Consider the following 23,117-nt stretch of genomic DNA (forward strand, 5'->3'; position numbering starts at 1 on the left):
TCAACATTTACTTTGCGCAGGCGCGGGAAATGCAAAACATGATTGCGAACCTGCACGCTATTGATCGAGATCTCTACACCAAGATCCAGATGCTGCAGGACGACGAGGCCATGGCCACAGCTGCGGCCACTGCAACGTCCACGGAGGTGGAGACGGCTATGACGTCCACCACATACTAACATGACATGCCGTAGACAGCATTGGTCGCGCATTCATACGTGTACCGTATACCTACCTTAGTGTTATATGTCATAATATTATGGAGATAAAATTTGGTCTTGTTCTTAAACGCGGCAGCTAACGATTAAAACTAACTGAAAGACACTGAGCGGTCTATACAATTCTGCACCAACGTCTACCGTATTATGTAAGTAATGCATAGATCGGCATGATGAATATCATTTGGCAACATTGTGGACTAACTGCATTATAATATTATTTTTTTAAACAACTATTTACACAATATTACTCCTTAAACTTATTTATCAATGTATTTCTATAACTTTCAACTAAATATTAAAAGTAAAGTAAAGTGTCACGAGTTAGATTACAGGAAAATAAATGATAAATTTAAGTATCTTTTTAAAGCTGTAAGCCTCGTAACTAAATTATGTAGTTATGTCGAGTTCTTAGGTTTTCGCGATTGTTACACATAGGAAATGAAACTATTTTTCCGGATTTAAATCGCGTATATTTGTTTTTTCAAACAAACCGACGTTTCCGGCCCTTTACAGGTCCCATAGTCACGGTTGACTGAGGTGGTACATTCTTCAACAAGTTATGTCTAATATTAAACAAATTTATATTCTATTAAAGAATTCACACAACAAGTCTGCAGTCAATTGAACTTAATAAAAATTCATTCAATAAAATAATTTGTAAAACTTAATGTAGCGTAAATTGGAATGATTTCTTTGTAAAATTAAAAATAAGGTATTTAATTAATAACTACTGTAACTATAGTGAAAAAAATAGGGTGGTTTGCATTAATATTAGACATAACTGGTTGAAGGCTACCACCTCAGTCAACCGTGACCATGGGACCTGTAAAGGACCCGAAATGTCGGTTTGTTTGAAAAAAAACAAATATACGCGATTTAAATCCGGAAAAATAGTTTCATTTCCTATTATGTAGTTATGTTTTAGTGTTCTTTTTAAATGAAATCAGTAAATGAAATGCTGTACATTTTGTTTTATCATTCGTCAATAGCAATGAAGTTATTTTAATGTCTCATTAATTTAACTATAAGGATTATGATTATAATAACATTCATTCTAAGTATTAATAAAATAATTTGTACTTACGCACGAGGACTGTGAAGAGTTTGGCTCTAATGGCGGCGGCCGAAGGAATGTAGTTGTTTTTCGGGAAGAATAATAATATATTGTTTTAGTGTGTGTCTGCAGTTTTATTTAATCAGAAGAACTTTCAAACGCTTATTCCTACTGGTGCGTAATGTTTTATGAACCTCAATTTTGTGACATGCCCGTTTTCTTCCAGATTCCCATGCCTACCTGCTTTGAACTAATTTATACATGCAAAAATGGGCCGTGTTCTGCATAAATGTGTTAACCCACAGAAAATCGTAAAATGAGTTATGAATGCAGTCTTATACTTTGTAATATAAAGTTAAATATTCTTTTCAGTACTATATGTAAAAAAATCGTAGTAATTGTTGAATAAAAAAATAGTTTTCGCAAAATCTGGTTCGTCTCATAGGTGAATTTCGCAAAAATGAGGTATGTGTGGTTAAACCATAAATGCGAATTGGTTTCAAACGATTTAGTTTAAGTACGCTTAACACATACAACTTGTTTGATAAATGGAAATACTTTGAACTTTATCGATGACATGGATTTAAGTGGCTAAGTGACAAACGCTTTTTAATGTACGTTTTAACGTTAAAAAAATAAGCAATTTTTTGCATTTCAACGTTTAACAACTACAAAAGTTAAACAGCTTATGTTTTTGAACGCTTTTAAACGCCAATGAACAAAATGTTAATATAATACTGTTATGTCTTCTATAAAAATCAAACTCGTTTTTTACAAATAAACTTACTTATCTTTAAAACCTTTAGTGGTATACTCTTGCGTAATAAAAGTCCTAAAAGTCGATGCGCTTTAACGTTTTCTAAACGATTTTGTTGGCTTCAAATTAAAAAGCGTTTAAAAAACCACGCTTTTTTAAAAAAAGCATAACGTTTAAGCGTTTAAAAAAATAAGCAATTTTTCCATCTCTACTGATTAGAGATACTTCAAGTGTTGCCTACGCCAATTTTACCAATTCCTTAAAAATCTAGGACAAATTATATTTTTTTCTCTTTATCTATATTTTTATCTCTTTATTTATATAGATGAGGGATAGGAACATTCCAGTTGACATTGTAAGCATATTCCAATACTGGTACACACATCAGACAAATAGCGTTCGTTGGGCCAATGAGCTGTCAGATCCGTACGGGTTGGAGTGCGGGGTGAGACAGGGGGGTTTGTCTTCCCCCAAGCTCTTCAATCTGTACGTGGACGGGCTTATCGGTGAGCTCAGCAGCACTCAAGTCGGATGCCACGTTGATGGTGTGTGTGTAAACAACATCAGTTACGCGGACGACATGGTGTTGTTGAGCCCAACGGTGAGTGCTCTAAGAAGGCTCCTAAAAATTTGCGAATCCTATGCGTCTAGTCACGGTCTGTGCTACAATGTCAAAAAAAGTGAATATGTGATCTTTAGGGCTGCCGGTAATCGTCCGGAAAAGATTCCAGATGAAGTGCCACCAATCACTCTATATGGCACTCCATTACAAAGAGTTTTACATTTTAAATATCTAGGGCATTACTTGACCGATGACCTTAAAGATCACCTGGATATTGAGAGGGAACGCAGGGCATTGGCGGTAAGGAGTAACATGTTGGCCCGCAGGTTTGCTCGTTGCTCTGATCAAGTTAAGATCACATTATTTCAAGCGTACTGTCAGAGTTTTTATACGAGCGGCCTGTGGTTTGACTGTACTCAGAAATCGCTTAATGCCCTGCGAGTCCAATATAATAATGGATTCCGGATGCTGCTGGGGTTGCCCCGCTTCTGTAGCGCATCACAAATGTTCGCAGAGGCACACACAGATGGCTTCCATGCCATCATGCGCAAAAGAGCTGCCTCATTGATGCGCAGGGTGCGGGCCAGCACCAGCAGCATTCTGCAAATGATCGCCAGTAAACCGGACTCTCTTTTGCACAGTCATGTAAACCACCTGATGATAGTGTGTCAATAGGTGTTTACATGGTTGTGTAATATAAAATGTTTTGTTTTTAGTTTTATTATATTTTTATTTTTATTACTTACTCACTAACAATAGATTAAGATATTTGTAATACTAACCAATGGATCATAGATATCCGAAATAAAAATTTTTCAATTTCAATTTTTCAATTCAATTTCAATTTCAATTTTCAATTTTCAATTTATCTGGCACATAAAAAAATCTCCAAAGGGTAGACAAAGACCTTTTTAATTAACAATTCCCGACATAATTGTTTCGGAAAAAACGCCACATCTCCGCAAATGGCAAAGAATATAATAAGCAAATAACTGTTTCCAAATCTAGGAATACATCGCACACTCGTATGGTGTTTCTATACAAACGACTCACCGAGTCGACACCGGGTCGTTTGCCGCCTTCTCCTAGCAAGCGACGGTCGCCTGATAAGATGTAAATGAGACTCAAGTCGGTTGGCTTATAATTTTAAAAAATCATAAATTATGATTTTTTTAAACTTTTCCGTAGAAAATTAATTCATTTTCAAAAAAATGAAATAAACTACACATACATATTTGTCACACCGTTGTTCTACTTTTGCATTCGTATTGGTTCAAAGTTAGAACTTCAAACTACAGGAATCTGGCAGGTCACAAAATTGGGATTTATTTGTTATACACTGTGCGGTAGCCGAATTAAAACTGTTAATTTATATTGAAGTTCATATGTTACACAAATAAAGCAAAGCAGTGAAGGATAACAATTATTTTATTTTAAGAACATCAGCTGACTTGTACTGTATTGCGGCACATTTGGTTTCTCTGCAGTACTAAAGTTATTGAGACTGCAATTGCGGTCTTTAAGTACTAACAGCACAAACTTTCAGTATTACATTGTTGTGAGCCATATCACGTGTCTGTCAATGCTGTGCTTCGCGGAGTTGGATCTTGGATATACCTACTTAGGAAGATGAATAAGATAAAGACAAAACGAAACTAGTTTTTCGGATTTAAATCGCGTGTATTTCTTTTTTCAAAAAAATTGACCGTTTCGGGCTCTTCACAGGTCCTATGGTCACGGCCGACATACCTTTATAAGCGGTTTAGATGCGAACAAATAGTTGCTTATCCAATATTTAAGCGATCGCAAAATACATGATTCGCCTGGGCAATTCGTGAAACATCGCCACATCATGTGTAAAAATCACACGGTGGTCCGGCCAACGTTATCGTGGTGCACCAAGCGAGAGGAACTGCTCGTTGAGGAACAAACCTTCGTCGGTTTTCCAAACCGAACGCTCGGCTAGTTCAATTCTTGATAATAACAGGGCTCAACGCTACATAAGCATATCGTCGAATAGTTACATCGAACGAGATTACGGGCGCATTTTGTGGAACAGCGCCGGTTCACGAAACATCCAGACCCAATTGTATTCGTGTAGGTAGCAACGTTGTGATGAAAAAATAGGAAGGGATAGAATAAGGGCAGAAGTTAGAAGAGCGATCCAGGCGTCTCAGTGCAACGCGTCGGGCAGCAGCGACCCGCAGCGCGCGCCGGGCAGCAGCACGCCGTCGGGCGCGCACAGCCAGGGGTCGCGCGAGGCGCGCTGCCAGCGCCGCAGCCGCGCCGCCAGCGCCGCCTCCCGCTGCCGCAGCGCCGGCTTGCCTGCGCCCCGCCGCGTCAGCTTCGATCGCGAATCCCACTCTGGCCTCGACCGGGCCGGGGTACTCACCGTGCAGGTTGACAGTCTCGGCGGGGTCGCGGCGCAGGTCGAACAGCTCCCACTCGGGCCTGTAGTAGTATTGCCCGAGCGTCTTGTACCACGGCAGCGGCTGCTTGTTGCGCGTGCGGTTCAGAATGTCCTGGATCACGTCAAGAGTCGAGGGAATTAATTTTACAAAGCGGTATAGCCGCGCTAAATAGCGCATTATTGCAGGGGCCTTCTCGTTATGTCGTAACGTTTTATTTATCGTTGGACAACTGTCGTGTAGCCTGTTCCCTTATCACCACTATCTGTCGAAACTGTGTCGTGGACGTTTATCGATTGTTAAACCACTGTCGTGTCTAGCTGTTCCCACTAGATCGTGAACATATATCTCAGTAAAATATTTGAAAAAATTATTCTAAATCAGATGTGTGCACATTTTTATAGTAATAATTTAATGTCTCCTAAACAATTTGGTTTCACTCGGGGTCGCTCTACAACCGACGCTGGTGTAGAGTTGATTAATCATATATTTGATGCATGGGAAGTCTCACATGATGCTATTGGTGTATTCTGTGACCTTTCCAAGGCTTTTGATTGTGTGCACCATGATACACTGGTCAGGAAACTTCGCCATTATGGTGTGGCGGGACGTGATCTCGACCTTCTTAAATCGTATTTGCATGGTAGGGTACAGAGGGTCGATGTTAACGGTACGAGATCGTCAGGGTCTGTAATTAGGATGGGTGTCCCTCAAGGTTCAATTCTAGGCCCATTTTTGTTTTTAGTTTATATTAATGATTTACCTAGCCTTACGGAGGGTATAAAACATGAGATAGTATTGTTTGCTGATGATACTTCCTTATTATTTAAAGTTAAAAGGCACCAATGTTCCTATGACGATGTGAACAATGCTATATCTAAAGTAGTTGATTGGTTTGCTGTTAATAACCTACTTCTTAATGAGAAAAAAACAAATTGTGTGAAATTTACATTACCCAATGTTAGAGAGACGGTTACAAACATTGTAGTTAGAAACGAAAAATTGAATCTTGTGGATACAGTTGTATTTCTAGGTATAACGTTAGATGCTAAATTGCAATGGGGTCCCCATATAAGTAAGTTGTCAAAACGGCTCAGCTCTGCAGTGTACGCGATCAAAAAAATAAGTAAACTTTCAGACGTCGAAACCGCTAGATTGGTTTACTTCAGCTACTTTCACAGTCTAATGACATACGGCATTTTGCTTTGGGGTAATGCCGCCGATATCAATAGAATCTTTGTCCTGCAGAAACGTGCAGTTAGGGCAATTTACAATCTGGGCCCCAAAGTATCTTTGAGAGATAAGTTTAAGGAAATTAACATTCTTACACTAGCCTCACAATACATTTATGAAAATATAATTTATGTTAAAAGGAATAGTAATTTCTTTATGAAAAATAGTGACAGACATAACATTAATACGAGGAATAAAAATAAACTAGCTTTTCTTGATAGTCGTCTTCACAAAGTCAAACAATCATTTAAGGGGCAATGTATACGCTTCTATAACAAGATTCCGGTTGATATACAAAATTTGCCTTTCACGAGGTTTAAAACTATAGTGAAACAAAAACTTTATACTAAAGGTTATTATACAACTTCTGCGTACTTGGATGACAAAAATCCGTGGTAGTAACCCGTTTAGCTCATGGTGGTAGTCTCAATCTGATGTTTCAAATAAAAAAATATTGTAAATGTTATTTACAAAGAGCAACCTCTAGAGTTTCTTGCTCATTCTTCTCAGGGGAATCTGCCTTACGAATGAGCGGTAGAGTTTAACCATTGTGACGATTTCAAGTGTAATAATGCTTACCTATGAAATAAAGATTATTTTGAATTTGAATAGTTTATCGGTACACGTGCAGGCATTGATCAATAAAACGTAACGACATTAATAGCTGAGATTATCTGTCTTCATATTTTTATCGTAACGCTTTATTTATCACCAGACGACCGTCTTTCTTGAATCTTGCCCCATTGTCTCGACAGTCTGTCGTAACGTCAAAAAAGTCGTGAACGACAGTTAATCGTGTTGTACTATACAGGTGATTTTTTTTTTGTCACTAACCAAATTTTAATATTATGATCGTTGATGATGAAAATATAACATACGTGTTTTTTTTATTTTAGTACTAAAAGTACTAAAATGTTGAGATACGACCTCACCAACTTATTCAAAAAACGGCCACGTTTTTAGGCATGCTAGACATAACACACCCCAGCCGACGCAATTGTAACAACGCCCTGCGCCTCAGTTCCGCCCACTACAAACCACAAAGGAAATAATACAATAGTGAATAAGAGAAGAATATATTTAATAGAATGAAGACCAATGTCCGCTAATTAGATGACATACTTTTCTTAGTCATTTCTAAGAAAAGTATGTTATCACTTAGGAACAGAGGTCCCATGTTATGTGTACCCATGATTAGATTGGCTGGCGCAAGAGGTTGCTTTAAGTACGCTTCTGTCAAAATTTGGAATGATCTACCTCCACCTATCCGTAAAATTCAATTTAATCTTACACTTTTAAATTTTCGTGGATATTGTCGCGAATGGCTACTTGCACAGCAGGCTCTTGCGCTTGGAATGGATTGATACTGGTAGGGTTAATTGTTCTAAGTTTGCATGTTTTGAAATAAAATATATTTACGATACACAGTGTCAGATGGGCGGGTGCAATGTCGGAGCCGTATCGGCTTCAGTGCGGTGTGAGGCAGGGTGGTTTGCCCCGATGAGGTGCGGAGTACCCCAGAGGTCCGTGTTAGGATCACAACTGTGGAACCTGGGGTACGATTGGGTGCTGAAGGGCGCGCTGCTCCCCCAGACGGCGGTCATCGCTTACGCCGATGACACGCTGGTGCCCGTCCGGGGGACCACCTCCCAGGAGGCGGCCCGAAGAGCCTCAGTAGAGGCGGTGGTCCGCCGAATACAATTGCTGGGGCTCGAGGTCGCCGTGCCGAAGACGGATGTGGCTGTCTTCGGCGGGAGGGGCAAAGGTTGGGCGGTGCCGGCAGGCGCCCACATCTCCATCGCGGGAGTATCAGTCCCGGTCAGGTCCCAGATGAAATACCTGGGTTTTGTCCTGGACCGGCGATGGAACTTCGGGGAGCATTTCCGGCAACTTGCTCCCCGAATAATGGGCGCCGCATCCGCGTTGGGTCGGTTCCTGCCCAATCTCGGGAGGCCGGGAGTCCCATGCAGAAGGCTATACGCCGGGATGACCTAGAGTATGGCCTTATACGGGGCTCCCATTTGGAGTGGGGCCTCATCAGCGGCGACAAAATCGCTGCTGAGGAGGCCTCATAGGGTGGTCGCCCTGCGAATGTGCAGGGTGTACGGTGGCCTGCGCTGCCGCATGCGTCCTCGCCGGTAATGCGCCGTGGGATCTTGAAACCGAGGTCCTAGCGGAGGTCCGCCGTGGGACTGGGGCGGGCGCCCCGCTCCCCAAGAGGTCGAGCGGGAGTGAGAGTGAATGTTCACCGATTTCACGGCGAGAGGTAAACCCTTTGGGGGAGTTAGTGGGGTAGGCCCTCCAGAGGGAGAGTCCGCACATAACCCCTGAGACTCCCTGGGCTCAGGGGTATTTATAAAGATCCCCAAAGGGTGGCTTAACCTCACCCACATTGTTTAACATATACATGGATGCGCTGATCGTCGAGCTCAGCAGTCGCCATGTAGGCTGTCACGTTGATGACGTTTGCATCAATAATCTTAGTTACGCGAACGACATGGTTCTGCTGATTGCGTTGGTCTGCGGCCTAAGACAGCTGTTGCAAGTCTGCGAAAGGTATTCTGGTGAACATGGCCTAAAGTATAACGCACCCAAAAGTCAGTACATGGTATTCGTGGCGGGCGGTGCTAAGTGTCCAATTTCAATTTCAATTTCAATTGTTTATTGCATATCACACAATGTACTACCCATATATCTTAATGGTTTCCCTCTAGACAGAATGCACCATTTCAAATACCTAGGGCACATAGTAACGTTCGGCCTCGGAGACAATGTTGACTTGGAACGTGAGCGGAGGGCATTGTCTAGGAGAGCGAATATGTTGGCTCGCAGGTTTACGCGGAGTTCAATAAGGGTGACGATCACTCTCTTCTGTGCGTACTGCACTTCATTGTACACCTGCGCAAATATTCGCAAAGAGAGTACAGCATGCTCCGTGTGCAATTTAATAATGCGTTTGGGGCGTTATTGGGGCTGCCCCACTCCTGCAGCGCTTCGGGTGTGTTCGCGGCGGCATGCACTGATTGCTTCTATACAACAATGCCCAAAAGGTGTGCATCACAGGTGCGCAGATTGCGAGCCAGCCCCATTATACTCAATACTCAATATATTTATTGCATTCATATGGTAAACATGTCTTAAAGTTAAAATAATGCTACACATATGAGCCCTTTATTAGGGATAACAATAACAGCAGAGGTAGGCCGAGGTTTCAATTATTATTTAAAATTGTTATTTATCAAATAATAATATAAAAAAAATGTCATATAATAATAAAGAAACACGTCATATTATGAGTAGAATTATGTCACTTGAAAGTTTGAATTTAATTAGATTACAGTAGCATAACTTTATAGTGTACAATTACCATTTATTTATTATTCAAATTTATTATAATATTATTATTTTTATTTGTCATCAAAGTATTCATTTAAATTGTAATAGCATTTATTAATAAGATATAATTTTAATTTATTTAGAAACAGTGAATACTTTTCCTCGTTTTTAACAATGGGCGGGAGCTCATTGAATATCCTCACCGACATCGAGTGGGGACTTGAGCTGTGTATGTGTAGCCGAGATCGTGGCAGTAGCAATCTATTGCGTGGTCTAAAAGTGTGTCGTTGAGGCAGGTCGTCAGTGTTAGTGTAAAAGTCAGGGTGTTGTTTAATAAATTTACAAGTTTCTAAAATATATATAGAACACAAAGTCAAAATTTTAAATTGTTTAAAGTGCGGTCTGCAGTTAACTGACTGAGCAGACTAAGTGTAGTTGAGTTTTTTGCGGTGGGTGAAATTGCATAATCTTTGTTTTATTTAAATTTATATCCAAGTTATGGTCAGACATCCAGTTTATGACCTCAGTGAAAACATGGTGAATTTTTGCATTCACGTTGTCGCCGGTACCACATGATGTCAAAAGTGAAAAAAATATCGTTCTGACTAAGATAGCTGACAGGTTAGATTGCCCCTATATTCCGCATTGTTGCGATAAGCATGCCTGCTATGGTGCCGGTTATAGAGGCAATCGATTTAGACATTAATAAACTATTGGCTTTTATTTTATTTTATTTTTATAAACTTTTACTCTTTTTAATTTCGATTATATTAATTTAATTTCTTAACTGTAGGTATTAATTATGAATTCAATTTTAAAGTAATTTATTTTGATATGGATCATTGTCACCCGAAATAAATGATTTTTGTTTTTGCTTTTATTTTTATTTCATTTATTTTGTAAAGCAGCATACCTACAGTAATGGATTGACGATGCGACTTCTTCCCGGCCAAGGCGTGCAAAATGCTTTGCTTGGGAAGAAGTCGCACCATCCATAAACGACAAACTTTTAGTGTTCGTTTCTTGAAAGTAATGTAAACATTTCCGAGCTAGTGAGGTGAAAAAGTAATTTCCGTATTTACGCGATGCGCGCTTCTACGGGATGGGACTCACCTGGAAGGTGGGTGATACGTAGAGGTCCTGATCGATAGGAAAAGGCATGCCATAGTTGAGGTTGTGAATCAGTTTGTAACGGCGCGTGCGCACGGCGCGCATCGGGTAGTACATGGTGACCTCGTGGTGAGTCTGCGACGCGAACACCGCCTCGTCCTCCGACAGTGGGGGCTCTGCAACCACCACTCGTCGATTACGAGAAGGCTACCCACGCAGTCGCGATGTGAGCGATTCGTTGCGGTTCGAAAGGTCAATGCACCTTTTTCCAAGATTGAAAGCAAACTCCGCGGAGTATCAGGGCGGAAGACTTCGTTGTCCAGTTCGAGGCTCGGGCTGGCCACGCCGAGCCACTCGAGCACCGTGGGGGCCAGGTCCAGCAGGCTGACGAGGGCAGCAGAGACCTGTCCGCGGCGCGCGCCGGCCTCGGGCGACGCCAGCAGCAGAGGCACCCGCAGCCCCGCCTCGTACAGGTTGGTGCGCCCCGAGGGAAACGGAATGCCGTTGTCGGAGCTGAACGCCACCAGCGTATCCCCGGCGCGCCCCGCCGCCTCCAGCTCGCGCAGCACCAGGCCCACTCCTGCGCACGCGTCACGCTGCTATAAGTTCATACGCTCCCGTGCGTCGATGGCTATCGTTACAGAACGAAAGAAATTTGTCGTCCGTGTCTATTTACTTGAATGATTCTTTACATCTCTTGTATATCCAACAGTAAACAAAGTATATAGAGGCTACCTAATCCCTAAATCTTGGTTCCCTATTTAGAGAACTGCAGGGAGTGCAGTCTCCTCCGGTCTCTGTAGACGAGCGAGCAATGACCTTGATCGAGTCTGGACATGGTAGTGTATTGAGCGGCGACGTCCCTGCGCGCCGGCTCGGTGTCCTGCACGTGGTAGGGCAGCTGCACTTGCTGCCACTGGTAGTACCAGGGCTGCCAGTCGGGGATGCGCCCCATGCCGGGCTCGCCCGAGCCGAACCGCTCGCAGAACGCGCCGAACTGCGGCTCGTAGTGCCCGCATCGGTGTGGGTCGTGGAAAGCCACGTACAGGAAGAAGGATCTTTTAACATACCGTACTCGTAAATTCAGTTGATCTAGAAATTTTCTGTTGAATTGAAGTTAGCAAGTTTTCTTATAAATAAAAGAGTAGTGCGCGCAGCGCCGCGGTAATGCGAGGACTCTAAGGGCGCATTTATTCAACACGAATTTCATCGCGCTCGCCCCGCGCGGCCGCCGCGCGGTCTCCGACCGGAGTCCGCGTTGCCGCCGCGCAGCGACTTCGTGCTTCTAACTGTCATGTCAAAATACGCACTATTTGTTTAGCTTTTACGTTTTAATTTAAAAGAGCGTTCCGGCACGCGAGCTAGCCTGGCTTGAATTTGGTCCACGTGGCGGCCCGCGCGGCGGTAATTTTATTGAGAGGAATTTAAATTTTGTTGCATAATAAATAGAATTCAGATTCGCTATTAATGTACATGAAGGCGTGGTAACTGGGCGGTCGCTACGAAAACTTTCACCTCGCGTGACTGGGCGCTAATTCTTCTTAACGTCGTTTGTCGATGATAATACTAAAGTTATTAGACTTTTACCATCCATATTTGGTATTACGATGTTTGATGACGAAATAAAATACATGTTTAGTATCAGTAGAGCTCCTTGTGAAAGAGTTCGTCCAGGGGAGTAGACACTGCCACCTTACCTGTTTCTGCCGCCAAGCGGTAACAGGTACAGGCTCATGGAACTTGTCAACTTATGTCTCAGGGTGACGAGCGCAGTGACGCATCCCCTAAGACTTAGCGATTTAAAACTCCAGGTAGCACTGCAACTGTTATGGTCAGGCGCGTCGCTTACCACCGAGCGCACGACTTGTTCGTCCCGACACTAGGTATTTAAAAAAAATGTTATTTTCTTTTAGTATCATTCAGTAGGTACTAAAATATGTGGCATCACAAAAATAGCCAAAAAAGCATTCAATTGAAGTCACCTGCACGCACACGGCACCAGAGAGTAGGTAACACAAGAGTAGGTCACAGTTTAACCACACCCACCTGATGGTACTTAAATGATGACACGATCGTGGAAAGCAAATAAAGTACGATGCTATGGTGTTTCCTTGCATTTCTTCACTGTTCATTTAGCTGTATTTAAAATGACGTTTTGCTGAAGTGAAGAGTGACTCCATAATAATAATATTTCTGTAAAACTCATTGTTTCTAAAGTTTGGAAAACGAAAACAGAACCGTCTATGCACTTAGTTTCCAAAAATAGAAAGTAAATAGAAGAGCGAGACGATATTGTTTGGAAATAAGTAAATAGTTACTTAGAAAAAGCACTCAGAAAAAATTCCTTCGATCCGGTCGGATCGAAGGAATTTTTTCTGAGTGCTTTTTCTGAGTGTTCGATCTTTGTATTAATAATTATAACAAACTAGTGGAGTAATTTCACAAAAAATAATTGAATAGCAATTCAATAAAAATTTAATAAATAGTTACTTGTTTTGTTGATTGGCTTGCTGCAAGAACTGCCTGACCAGCAGTTTGATGTGCGTGATATTGCGACCAACTTGGTTAATGTGGTTGTTCTCCTCCGTCTGCTCGAAGTCGAACCGGTAGACGCTGTCGGGGCCTACATGCTTCTTGCCTATTATACCTGTGTGTACATATACATTTTTGCATACTCACATTCACAATGCAAGAAGTTTAGCATAAATATTGAAGGAGCAAACAGCTTAATGGCGCGTCTACACACAATCGAGAGGTCGCCTTCACTTGCCTGCCGAAATCGATTAAGTCGCCAAGATGTAATCACTGGCAGGCGACTCGGTTGCTTTCGACAAGCAGTAGCTCCTTGTGAAAGAGTTCGTCCAGGGAAGCACTGCCACCTTATCTATTTCGTTTCGTCGCGCCCCATTTCAATGCGCGTGCTGGTGACCAGGGAATACCACCTACCCGACCTTGAACGTTTTGAACGATTTATTTATTTATTATTGTAGTGTCTCTGCGATAATGATTAAGTGATTTCGGTGAAGGGGCCTGTCGACTCGGCGTAAATGGCGCGTCGGCTGCGCCGCCTTCGTCAGCCAACTCGGCATAAACAGCGAGTCAACGTACCACCTCTTAGCGAAGCGAAGTATAGTATACAGAAAGCGGCAGTCGACCCCGTGTAAACACGCCATAAGCGTAAAGAGGTGGAATTGCATTTTGTCTAATAGGTATATTATGTAGGTATACAATCACACACGGAAGTCTAATTAGGTCGGTGCAAACGACTCTGCAATGACGGTGCTCACCAGTAAAGACACCGTGGTCACGCAACACGTTTGGTACGCTGGAGATATTGTCGAATGAGTTGAAGTGGTGCACGCCATGATGCAGGCCGTACATGCCGTTCTGGTGGCTTGGTGTGCCCGTCAGGAGCGCGGCTCGGCTGTTTATCACACAAATGTTGTTTACAAACGTTACCTAATTGTAGCTACGGTAATAAAATAAAGAAGGAGATAGCATCACCTTGGCGAGCAACTGCTAACGGAGGTAAATGCGTAGTTGAAGATGACGCTCCGCCGCGCCAACTCGTCTATGTTCGGTGTCTGACATATCTTGTTTTCGTAAGCGCCAATTTCGAAACCAGCATCGTCCGCTTTGCGTAAAGACAAACATTAATTACTGTTAATGAAGCCACCACACTTGTCGACGCAGAATCAGCTTAAGACGATCATTATTTTCACCACACTTGTCGCATTAAGACGATTTGTCATCGTCGCAGCCGCTTATGCTTCGACGCGGCCATACGAGTGTCGGAGCCCTCGTCGCGGTTTAAGGAATTTGAAATGCGTCCTTCACGTTTTCGGAGTCTGCCATGTCACCGCGCGGTCGGGTGTCGTTGCGCCGATTAGCCATCATCATCTGCGTACGGACGCGATCGGAAATTGGCAGGGAAGCAGATTTTATTGCCTACCGCAGTGTCTTTTCGTGTTTATTACATAAGTAGACATAAAAGCTTTTTCTGGCCGGCTTATACCCAGTGGCGGATTTGCCCTAAGGCCCGGGCCTAGGGCGGCCAACCGTGACAAAATAATTCACTGATTATAACAAGAAATAACTCAAAGTACCTACCTAAATATTCTAAAGGCTCACGCACATTATTGCGGGCCGCACTGCACCGCATCGTATAACAATAATCTTCCTAAATCACTTTCGTACATTTTATGTACAAAATATAGATATGTTATATAACTATAATGTAGGTAATGTCACTACATCACTACATATTATCACTACCGCGTAAGTCTGATCGCGATAAACTCAAAAACTATGACCAGATTTTTATGCGGTTTCCACCAATAGACAGAGTGACAGTGAAATTCATTATGTAGTCTACCAGTCTATGATGAGTGCTGAGAAAGGGGCGACAGGCACTGAATACATGGCCTGGGGCCAAGGGCGGTCAAGACTGCAAATCCGCCATTGCTTACTCCTATTAACTAAAAATAACGGATAACTTACGTATTTAATGTCGAATTTTTGCTCGACATGTTTGGAACAATTCGTGGTCCTTAATCATGAGATTCCGCGGCGGTGACCCGACGGAAAATGCGCGCCAAAGCCGTGGCAGCCCGATCACTCAGTACGGCAGCGGGCGCAGACGGCGTCGGCGAGAATCTACCCTCGTTTGCTTCATTTTTATTAAAGTCATATGCAGGATTGCACACTACATTTACAACGTCACTTTCTAAAGTCTCGTCTACACTACCCACTGTCGTAGTACCTAACACTGTTTTACCCGGGGGTACCGACCATCCACTATCACGATTGTAATTCGAATGACGACCAATCTCGAGAGCTATCACGTACTTTCCGCGGAATGAAATGCGTTTCTCTCGCCAGTACGGACACTTCATCAAAACGAATATAGTGCGTCGAATCCGAATCCAATGAGTGTTCCGTCACTGCAGAGCCCCGATTGTCCCGGTTCTTAATACTACGTATGTGTTTCGAAAGTCGTGTGGATATGTTACGGCCGGTTTCTCCTATGTAACTCCTGCCACAGGAGCAGGGAATCTTATATACACCGGGAACATTCAATGGAACAATCACCGCCGCGGAGTCTCATGATTAAGGACCACGAATTGGTTCGAAACATGTCGAGCAAAAATTCGACTTAAATGAGATTCGCTCTGGACCTTTTGGAGGGAAAAGTGTCGTTTTTATTTTGACTTTCAATTATTTTGTGAAATCTAGGTTAAAGTGGAATAGGATAGTGCTATTGTGCCTTAATCGAAGATTAAAACGCGAAATTATACGAATCTCGAACTAAAATACCCCTATCGGCCCGTTTTAAGGAATCCCGAGTCAATCCAAGCACACCGCCTCAAATTACCTATCCTCTTTGTGGCGGCCATATTTACAGAAACATAATTATTTAAACTTCATGTTTAGGCTGATGGCTTTGCCAAAGCCTTAATAAATAAAAAAATAAAAAAAATCGACTTAAATACGTGAGTTATCCGTTATGGCTCAACTGTACATTACCATCGCACGAGTTGAGAGTTGAAATTAATATGGTGAATAGATTACATGGTTAGCAGTGTAATCCTAAAATATTAGCTTTAGGAAACTCGTAGTTTTGATAATAAAAATTATTGAAATATTCGAAAATATATGATAGGAAACAGGTTTTATAGGTTAGGAAAGCACAGCGTTTGGTTGTTGCAGTATTTTTTTTTTAAATAACGCAAAAAAATAAACATTTTCGTAAAAAAAAATGAACGCGCGCGCGCGGCGTTTCGTTCATTTTTTTTTACGAAAATGTTTATTTTTTTGCGTTATTTCAAAAATTTTCCGCAGTATTGAATTAAACAGCACAAATTAATACGTAATTGTAAATTTAACATAGAAATTTACTATAATTAGTATGTAAGCTTTTATTTTTGAACAATTATTTTTTGTTGCAAAAAAATAACGAAACGCGTAAAGAACGCCATGTTGTTTGTTGTTGTTTACTGTTTGATGTATGCATCAATTAGGATTTTGCGTTTTTGCCTGGTTTTAGGTTTAAATTTAGTTTTTCATATAACACAGGAAGTGGAGTTGGGGAGGGTGGTTTGGGGGTGGGTTTTTTCCCGCTAGGGGTTCGGGGGGAGGGGTTTACCCCGCTCTTTGGTGCGAAAACATGATTTTTTGAGGTTATTTTTTTCGAATTTTCAAAAATTAATATCTCGAAAACTATTAAATTCCTAACTTTGAAACTTTGCACGAAGGGTTCCCTCCCCTCCCCCCTTCCCCCCACCCCCCTCCCACCCCTCAAATCGTGCGATGGTAATGTACAGTCCTTCCTCCGTTATTTTTAGTTAATATGTCTGAGTCTCACAGTGGTTTTCTATTTAACTTTAACTGCTTACTCCTAATGCCATTCTTAGGTTTTCTCAGTTGCTGCACATTGACATGGGACTAGCACCTAGCTGTGGCTATTGGACCTGTAAAAAGCCCGAAACGTGAGTCTGATTAATTAATAAATAAATATTTGCGATTTAGATCCATGAAACTACGTAGTCTCCGGATAACGAAGACTATACAGGAGCTCGTACAAGTAAAACCACGGCCGTTCGTTATAACATTTGTACTACCTACATATTTCATAATACACTTACTACCTACAATATGCTGAGTTCATGAGACTTACACTTTTGCGCTTTTCGCTTGCTTTGCTTTTGCGTGTCTCGCTTCGCGCATACGCAAAGATCTGTCGCGTGACGCGCAGGTCGGACTGTTCACGAGTCGCTCGCTTGCGCCGTGCGCGCCGCCCGGCGTCCGGCCGCTTGCTTTGCGTACGATTTCTTTGCGTTGCGAGAGTTTCATATCTAATAGCAAGCTTGATATTTCCAAAAGCAAAAAGAAACGTTTGCGGAGGACAGCACCACTGGTCAATCACAGAGCAGCAACCGGCTCGAGAGCAGAGTGTCAACAACCCAACCAAAGACAAGGCACCGCGCATGCGCACAAGTCTCTCCGCAACGCTGTTGCCAGATTAGGTGATGTTTTTCACCATTTAGACGACTTTAAGGGCGCGTTCAAATTAGCCGCTGTTAGCCGCGCTACAGCAGCGCTGCAGCCGCGCGGCGGTCGCGCTTGCCGTGCTGCTGAATTGCGACCAAATTTTTAGTGATGTTTTATCTTTCGACTCAGTTGCACGATGGATTCTGACGAAGAAACGTTACTTTCAATTATTTTGTTAAAACTGAAGAAAAAAGATTAAAAGAATACCAGAACGTATTAATATAATCGACAACATATTATCGACATTGTCCATTGACAACGAGAATTATAGACGTTTTCGAGTTGTTTGGGAGTGCTTATTGCGAATGTGGCATTAATTTCTAAAATCAAAATGGTTGCCAATAATTTTCAAAAATGTATTTTTGGTAATCCTTGGGAATGGCATTTATAACTGAATACATGACGGTTAACACGACTTTTCTAAATGCAAGGATACCCATATTGAATATTTTTTTTAAATCGCGTCCGCCATCTTGGATTTACAAACAAGTGGTATATTCGTAATGAGAACCCTAAAATACCTCGAAAACGATACCCAACTTGCCATTATTAAAAAAATCGTGCCCGCCATCTTGGATTTAAAAATGAGTGCCATATTCGTAATGAGCATCCCCAAATACCTCGAAAAGGATACCCATATTACATTTTTTTTGATAAATTTAGTCCGCCATCTTGGATTTACAAATAAGTGCTATATTCGTAATGAGCACCCTTAAATATGTCGAAAACGATACCCAACTTGCCATTATTTGAGAAATCGTGCCCGCCATCTTGCATTTAGAAATGTGAAAAGTCGTGTCAGCCATCATGTATTCAGATATAAATGCCATTTCCAGAAGGATTACCAAAAATAAATTTTTAAAAATTCTTGGCAACTATCTTGGATTTAGAAATTAAGTTTAATAAAGTTTAATGGTAGTAACCATTAAATAGTTACAAAACTCGATTTACGAAAAATATTTGTAAATAGTTTTCGCCTTGTTTACGGGTTTTTATGGGATTTTTACGTTTGTTTAACACTATTCTTCACACATGTAGTTAGGTGGGTCAGAGTTCTTGGGGCACACACTTCACGTATAGATATTAAAAATTACTCACAACCTGTTATGTTTTTTTTTTCATTTGTAGTTTTAGTTTCAAAATTGTCAATAGATTTTAGACATAAATTTTCCCATGCCTTTTTTTCCAGTCGATTAGAATAACTGGCGGAACTGATATCCCATATTGCAAGTTGATGTTCTGGATTCTCTATAAATTCTTCAACTCGATTTTCGTCCATCGTAGTTAATTTGAAAAATTAACATGTACACCTCACTAACCGTGATGCAACCGAGTGTGGCTGCAGCGCGACTGTCGCGCGGCCGCCGCGCGGTTGCAGCGCTTCTAGAAATTGTATGAAAAGTGACAATCGCGCGGCTGCAGCGCGGCTAATTTGAACGCGCCCTAAGGGGTCGCGCGGCGACTAAAACAAGTAGTCGGCGACTCGGCGATATTTAGGTTATGTTTGAAACAGGAAAAACGATTTTAGGCTACTTAATAAAATGTCTGGGGAATTACAGATTTCGTGGGGAATAGAGTTGTAAAATAACTCATTTGGGGGTTTGAGTATATTCGATGTGTGGGGGATTGGGAAATATAAAAAAAGTCTGGCAACACTGCTCCGTAACACAAAGCGGAAGACTCGTGAACGCTTTTGCGCGGAAGGCAGATTTCTACGCCGTGTACCCAGCCGACGCAAGCAAGTGATAGACTCGTGAACCCGGCATTACACCTCCCTGTTAAATCATAATAATTAACTAGAGACACTTAAGTAGGTAATCATTATTAACCAATTACAACGTACCTAGCTTACTATTAATTAGCATAGCTAAATTGTACATATTTCTTTTCCTAGATCTAACGTAACTACATTTAACATAAAATACAATATTGAGTAGCTAATTAATCAATTTCCCACCCATATCCCATCAGTGGTTTACGACGCCTCACAGGCGACTCCGGCTCCCGTGTCGGGAATGACGGTGGCGGCGACGGCGACGGTGGCGGCGACTGTGGCTGGGAAGGCAACGGCGCCTACTCCTGTTCTTCGTTAGGTACAGCTTATTTCCACTACTTCTGCCCTCTCCGTTGCACTAGTAACATCTGCCTCCAGAGGCAATACCCAGGTACACTAAGCTCGAGCGGTGCGATTTCCTCCGGATTTATTCTATGTGTTTAGTTAGTCGCCCGTCACCGCTATTAACGACACATCGACGCGAACCTTCCGTATTAACCACGGTACCTTTTATTCACTCATCGCCGATCTCGTAGTTCGTGGCCTATACTTAATTCCCGGTTTTATGTGAAGTCAGATAGTACCCGAGCTCTTGATCCTGCCGCGCGCGGTCACTTCACAACTCCCAGCGTGATCGTATGGTCTGCGCTGTAATAGCATCCACGGTCTTTCTCCCGTCGCGTCGTGCTATAAACGCTACTGTTCCTTCCTACCTTACGCTAATAAGCATGTTTGCAAAGCAGTGTCAACATCTACTGTAAATACAGAGCTACATAGCTTTTATGATGGCTCGTATACATTTACTGTAGCTCCGTTTGATGCGGGATGATAAACCAATCACAACCGACCGGCGGCGCCGGGTTACAAACTGTCTAAACTCTATACCTACTGGTAAAAGGAGGGCCAGCTTGCAAAAAAGGAGTTAAAACGGAAGTAACATTTTTTCACCATACCAATAAAAGCCCTTAACTAACTTAAATACAAATTATTTTGACGGAGTCCGGATTATCGCTTGATCTGTTCCGAACACGTGTGCACCCTTTGTTACTATAATGTGACTTAATTAGCTCAGTGATTCTGCAAGGAAAAAACACTTCTCCGTTGATCACTCTTTCATATTTTCCACATTGAGGTCATCTCATATTTGATTCTTTGCTTTGGAACCTATCCGCGTACAACGGTATAAATATCTTTTTTCCACCATATCGGGAAGAATGCGTTCTATTTCTATCAGTGAATAAGAACTTTTAGCTTTATAATAATAATAGTCCTTCGTGCGCGTTCATTATACTGAAGTCACGCTAAATAAAACTACAAAAGATATTTCCAAACGAAGAGCCTTCGAATTACGTTTTTTCAATATTTTAAAATTTTTCAGAAAATTTTAAGGATGTTTCTCTTGTTTTTTGCTGATCTCGTTTTTCTCTATCTTGCTTTTGGCTATACAATTTTATTTTACGTAGAACATAAAATATGAGCTTTCGAATTATATTCTTAGGTATTTATATTTGTTATTTCAAATTTCTCGAAAAAAATATTTGAACTGGTTTGAAACTAGGGAACTCTCTGTACATACTCCCCCTGAGTATCAGAGCAACAGAATCCCAGAGCAGAACCAATATACAAAAGTTCATTTCCCAAATTGGTTCTACTGGGAATCGAGTCTGGAACCAAGAACGATGGAATTTATTCCGGGGCATAACTCAGAACACCCAGGCCAAAACAACTTTCGAAAAGTTCACATTTAGTTTTATAGTTGATTGAGCTGATTTTTTACGGTTTTTAACAAAATTCTCCAATAACTCGAGAAATCGGGTACGAGAATTCTCGAAACTCAAGAAAAAAAGTCCGACACCCTAGCTCGTAATAAATGGCATTGTATAAAATTCAACATTTACGTATAAAATTTATTTATAAATAATAAAGGCTACTCAATTATACCTGTGTTCAAGTAGTTTTCACCAGAAGCTACATATGGTGCATTTTAGTAAGTTTCCAGTAGAAGCTGAATATGGTGTTTTCTTTGCGCCTTTCAATTGTTGCAAGCAAAGTTAGGCAGTACTGCAATGACATTACAATTTAAATACAACGTTTCAGCTTTTTATATTCCTTTACATGTCACTACGTTTAAATAGGTTGACTTGGGACATTTTTTTCGTGGTTTTTGTATTAGACCCGTCGTCCATTTATTTGTAAGTCAATGCAAACCAATGTCTAATGTCTAATCGCTATAATGTAGCTACATAAATGAAAATGTTCAAAAAAAGCTAAAATTTTAGCCCTATAGAGACAGAGATCTTTCATTATAGTGTGCATATGTCATAAACACTTAGACCATTCTTTTATTTTTTTTCCGTCCTCTAAGCATAAACAGTGATTTGTAAGAAAACTTGTCAATAAAATTAAAAAATTATTTTATAACATATTTGCTCGTAAAGTGGTTGAAATCACACCAATTTCAATATCGTAATGTATTTCATTACGCACTTGTGCGTTATTGTAATGTAAAACGCACAAGTGCGTTATTGTAATGTAAACCGCACGAGTTTTTTTTTAAAAGTAACATGCACGGTTTTTTAAGATGCTCCGTCTAAAAATGAACGATACTTTTTTAAATCTTTGCAAAGAGTTTTTATGTTAGAAAAGTGGTGAATATTTTATGAATAAAATTAACTTTGGGAGATAAAATATAGTAAATAAACATTTAATTCTTTCATTTAATTAATTTTGACAATAAATTACAACCATTTATCTGTAACAAAAACACAAAAATATTAATTTACTTTATTAGTAATACTGGCTATTTTTATACCTTTGCCTAAAAAAAAACGTTGATGCGCGCGCATGGCTAATTTGTGGACAAATAAAAATTATTTCGCGCGCTTTTTCTTTTCGCTGTATTCTTTTTATTTGAAAATATCGTCAAATAGTGATGAATTTATTAATTTGACACCGCCACAAGTCTTAAACGCAGCAAAAAAGGCTACTCTATGCCTCTTACCTGAAAAATCGAAAGATAGATACTTACAAGCGTATCAAAATTTCATCATATGGAAAACAAGCAAAGATGCAAATTCATTTTCAGAAAATGTGTTTTTAGCCTATTTCATGGAACTTTCTCAAAAATATAAGTCAAGCCTTAGAGTCAAGCTCATTGTGGTGCTACTATTCAATGCTAAAAAGCACTATGAAAACAAACCATGGTATTGATATCAAGTCATACTCCAACTTGATAGCATTTCTAAAAAGACGCTCAGATGGCCATGTAAGTAAAAAGTCAAAAGTATTTTCGGCTGACAATATCAAGAAGTTCCTAAAAGAAGCTCCTGATTGGCGATATTTGGCAACAAAGTTCACTTGAAACTAAATTATTGTTATTAATTTCTTTCACTTTCGTATTTCTTTACAATATAGGTGTTTATACGTTCTTTTTATCTCCTTTCAGGTTGTATTAATATTCGGTATAAATGGTACATGTAGACGTCAAGAGTTGGCAAACATAACAACTAATGATGTCGAGAACCATGGGCGGGTTCTTCTTGTCCAGGTCAAAAACACAAAAAATAAAATTCCAAGATCGTTGACAATACAGGGGCCTTTTTACGACGTAGT

General features: G+C 40.9%; 1 protein-coding gene across 1 annotated transcript in view; it reads right to left on the reverse strand.

Moving 5' to 3' along the window:
• Positions 1–3,577: 3,577 nt before the first annotated feature.
• Positions 3,578–23,117, reverse strand: part of LOC113229121 (N-sulphoglucosamine sulphohydrolase) — a 31,134-nt gene continuing 11,594 nt past the window's right edge. Inside the window, exons 2-9 of the mRNA XM_026462617.1 lie at positions 14,186–14,315; positions 13,969–14,105; positions 13,172–13,328; positions 11,501–11,739; positions 10,944–11,261; positions 10,685–10,857; positions 4,987–5,116; positions 3,578–4,919 (exon numbers count right to left, since the gene is read on the reverse strand). Of these exons, the coding sequence (XP_026318402.1) occupies positions 4,768–4,919; positions 4,987–5,116; positions 10,685–10,857; positions 10,944–11,261; positions 11,501–11,739; positions 13,172–13,328; positions 13,969–14,105; positions 14,186–14,315 (1,436 nt within the window). The 3' untranslated portion in view covers positions 3,578–4,767. The remainder of the gene's footprint in view (positions 4,920–4,986; positions 5,117–10,684; positions 10,858–10,943; positions 11,262–11,500; positions 11,740–13,171; positions 13,329–13,968; positions 14,106–14,185; positions 14,316–23,117) is intronic.

This window comes from Hyposmocoma kahamanoa, unplaced genomic scaffold (assembly GCF_003589595.1).
Source record: "Hyposmocoma kahamanoa isolate Upper Pololo Valley unplaced genomic scaffold, ASM358959v1 277, whole genome shotgun sequence".
Lineage (NCBI taxonomy): Eukaryota > Metazoa > Arthropoda > Insecta > Lepidoptera > Cosmopterigidae > Hyposmocoma > Hyposmocoma kahamanoa.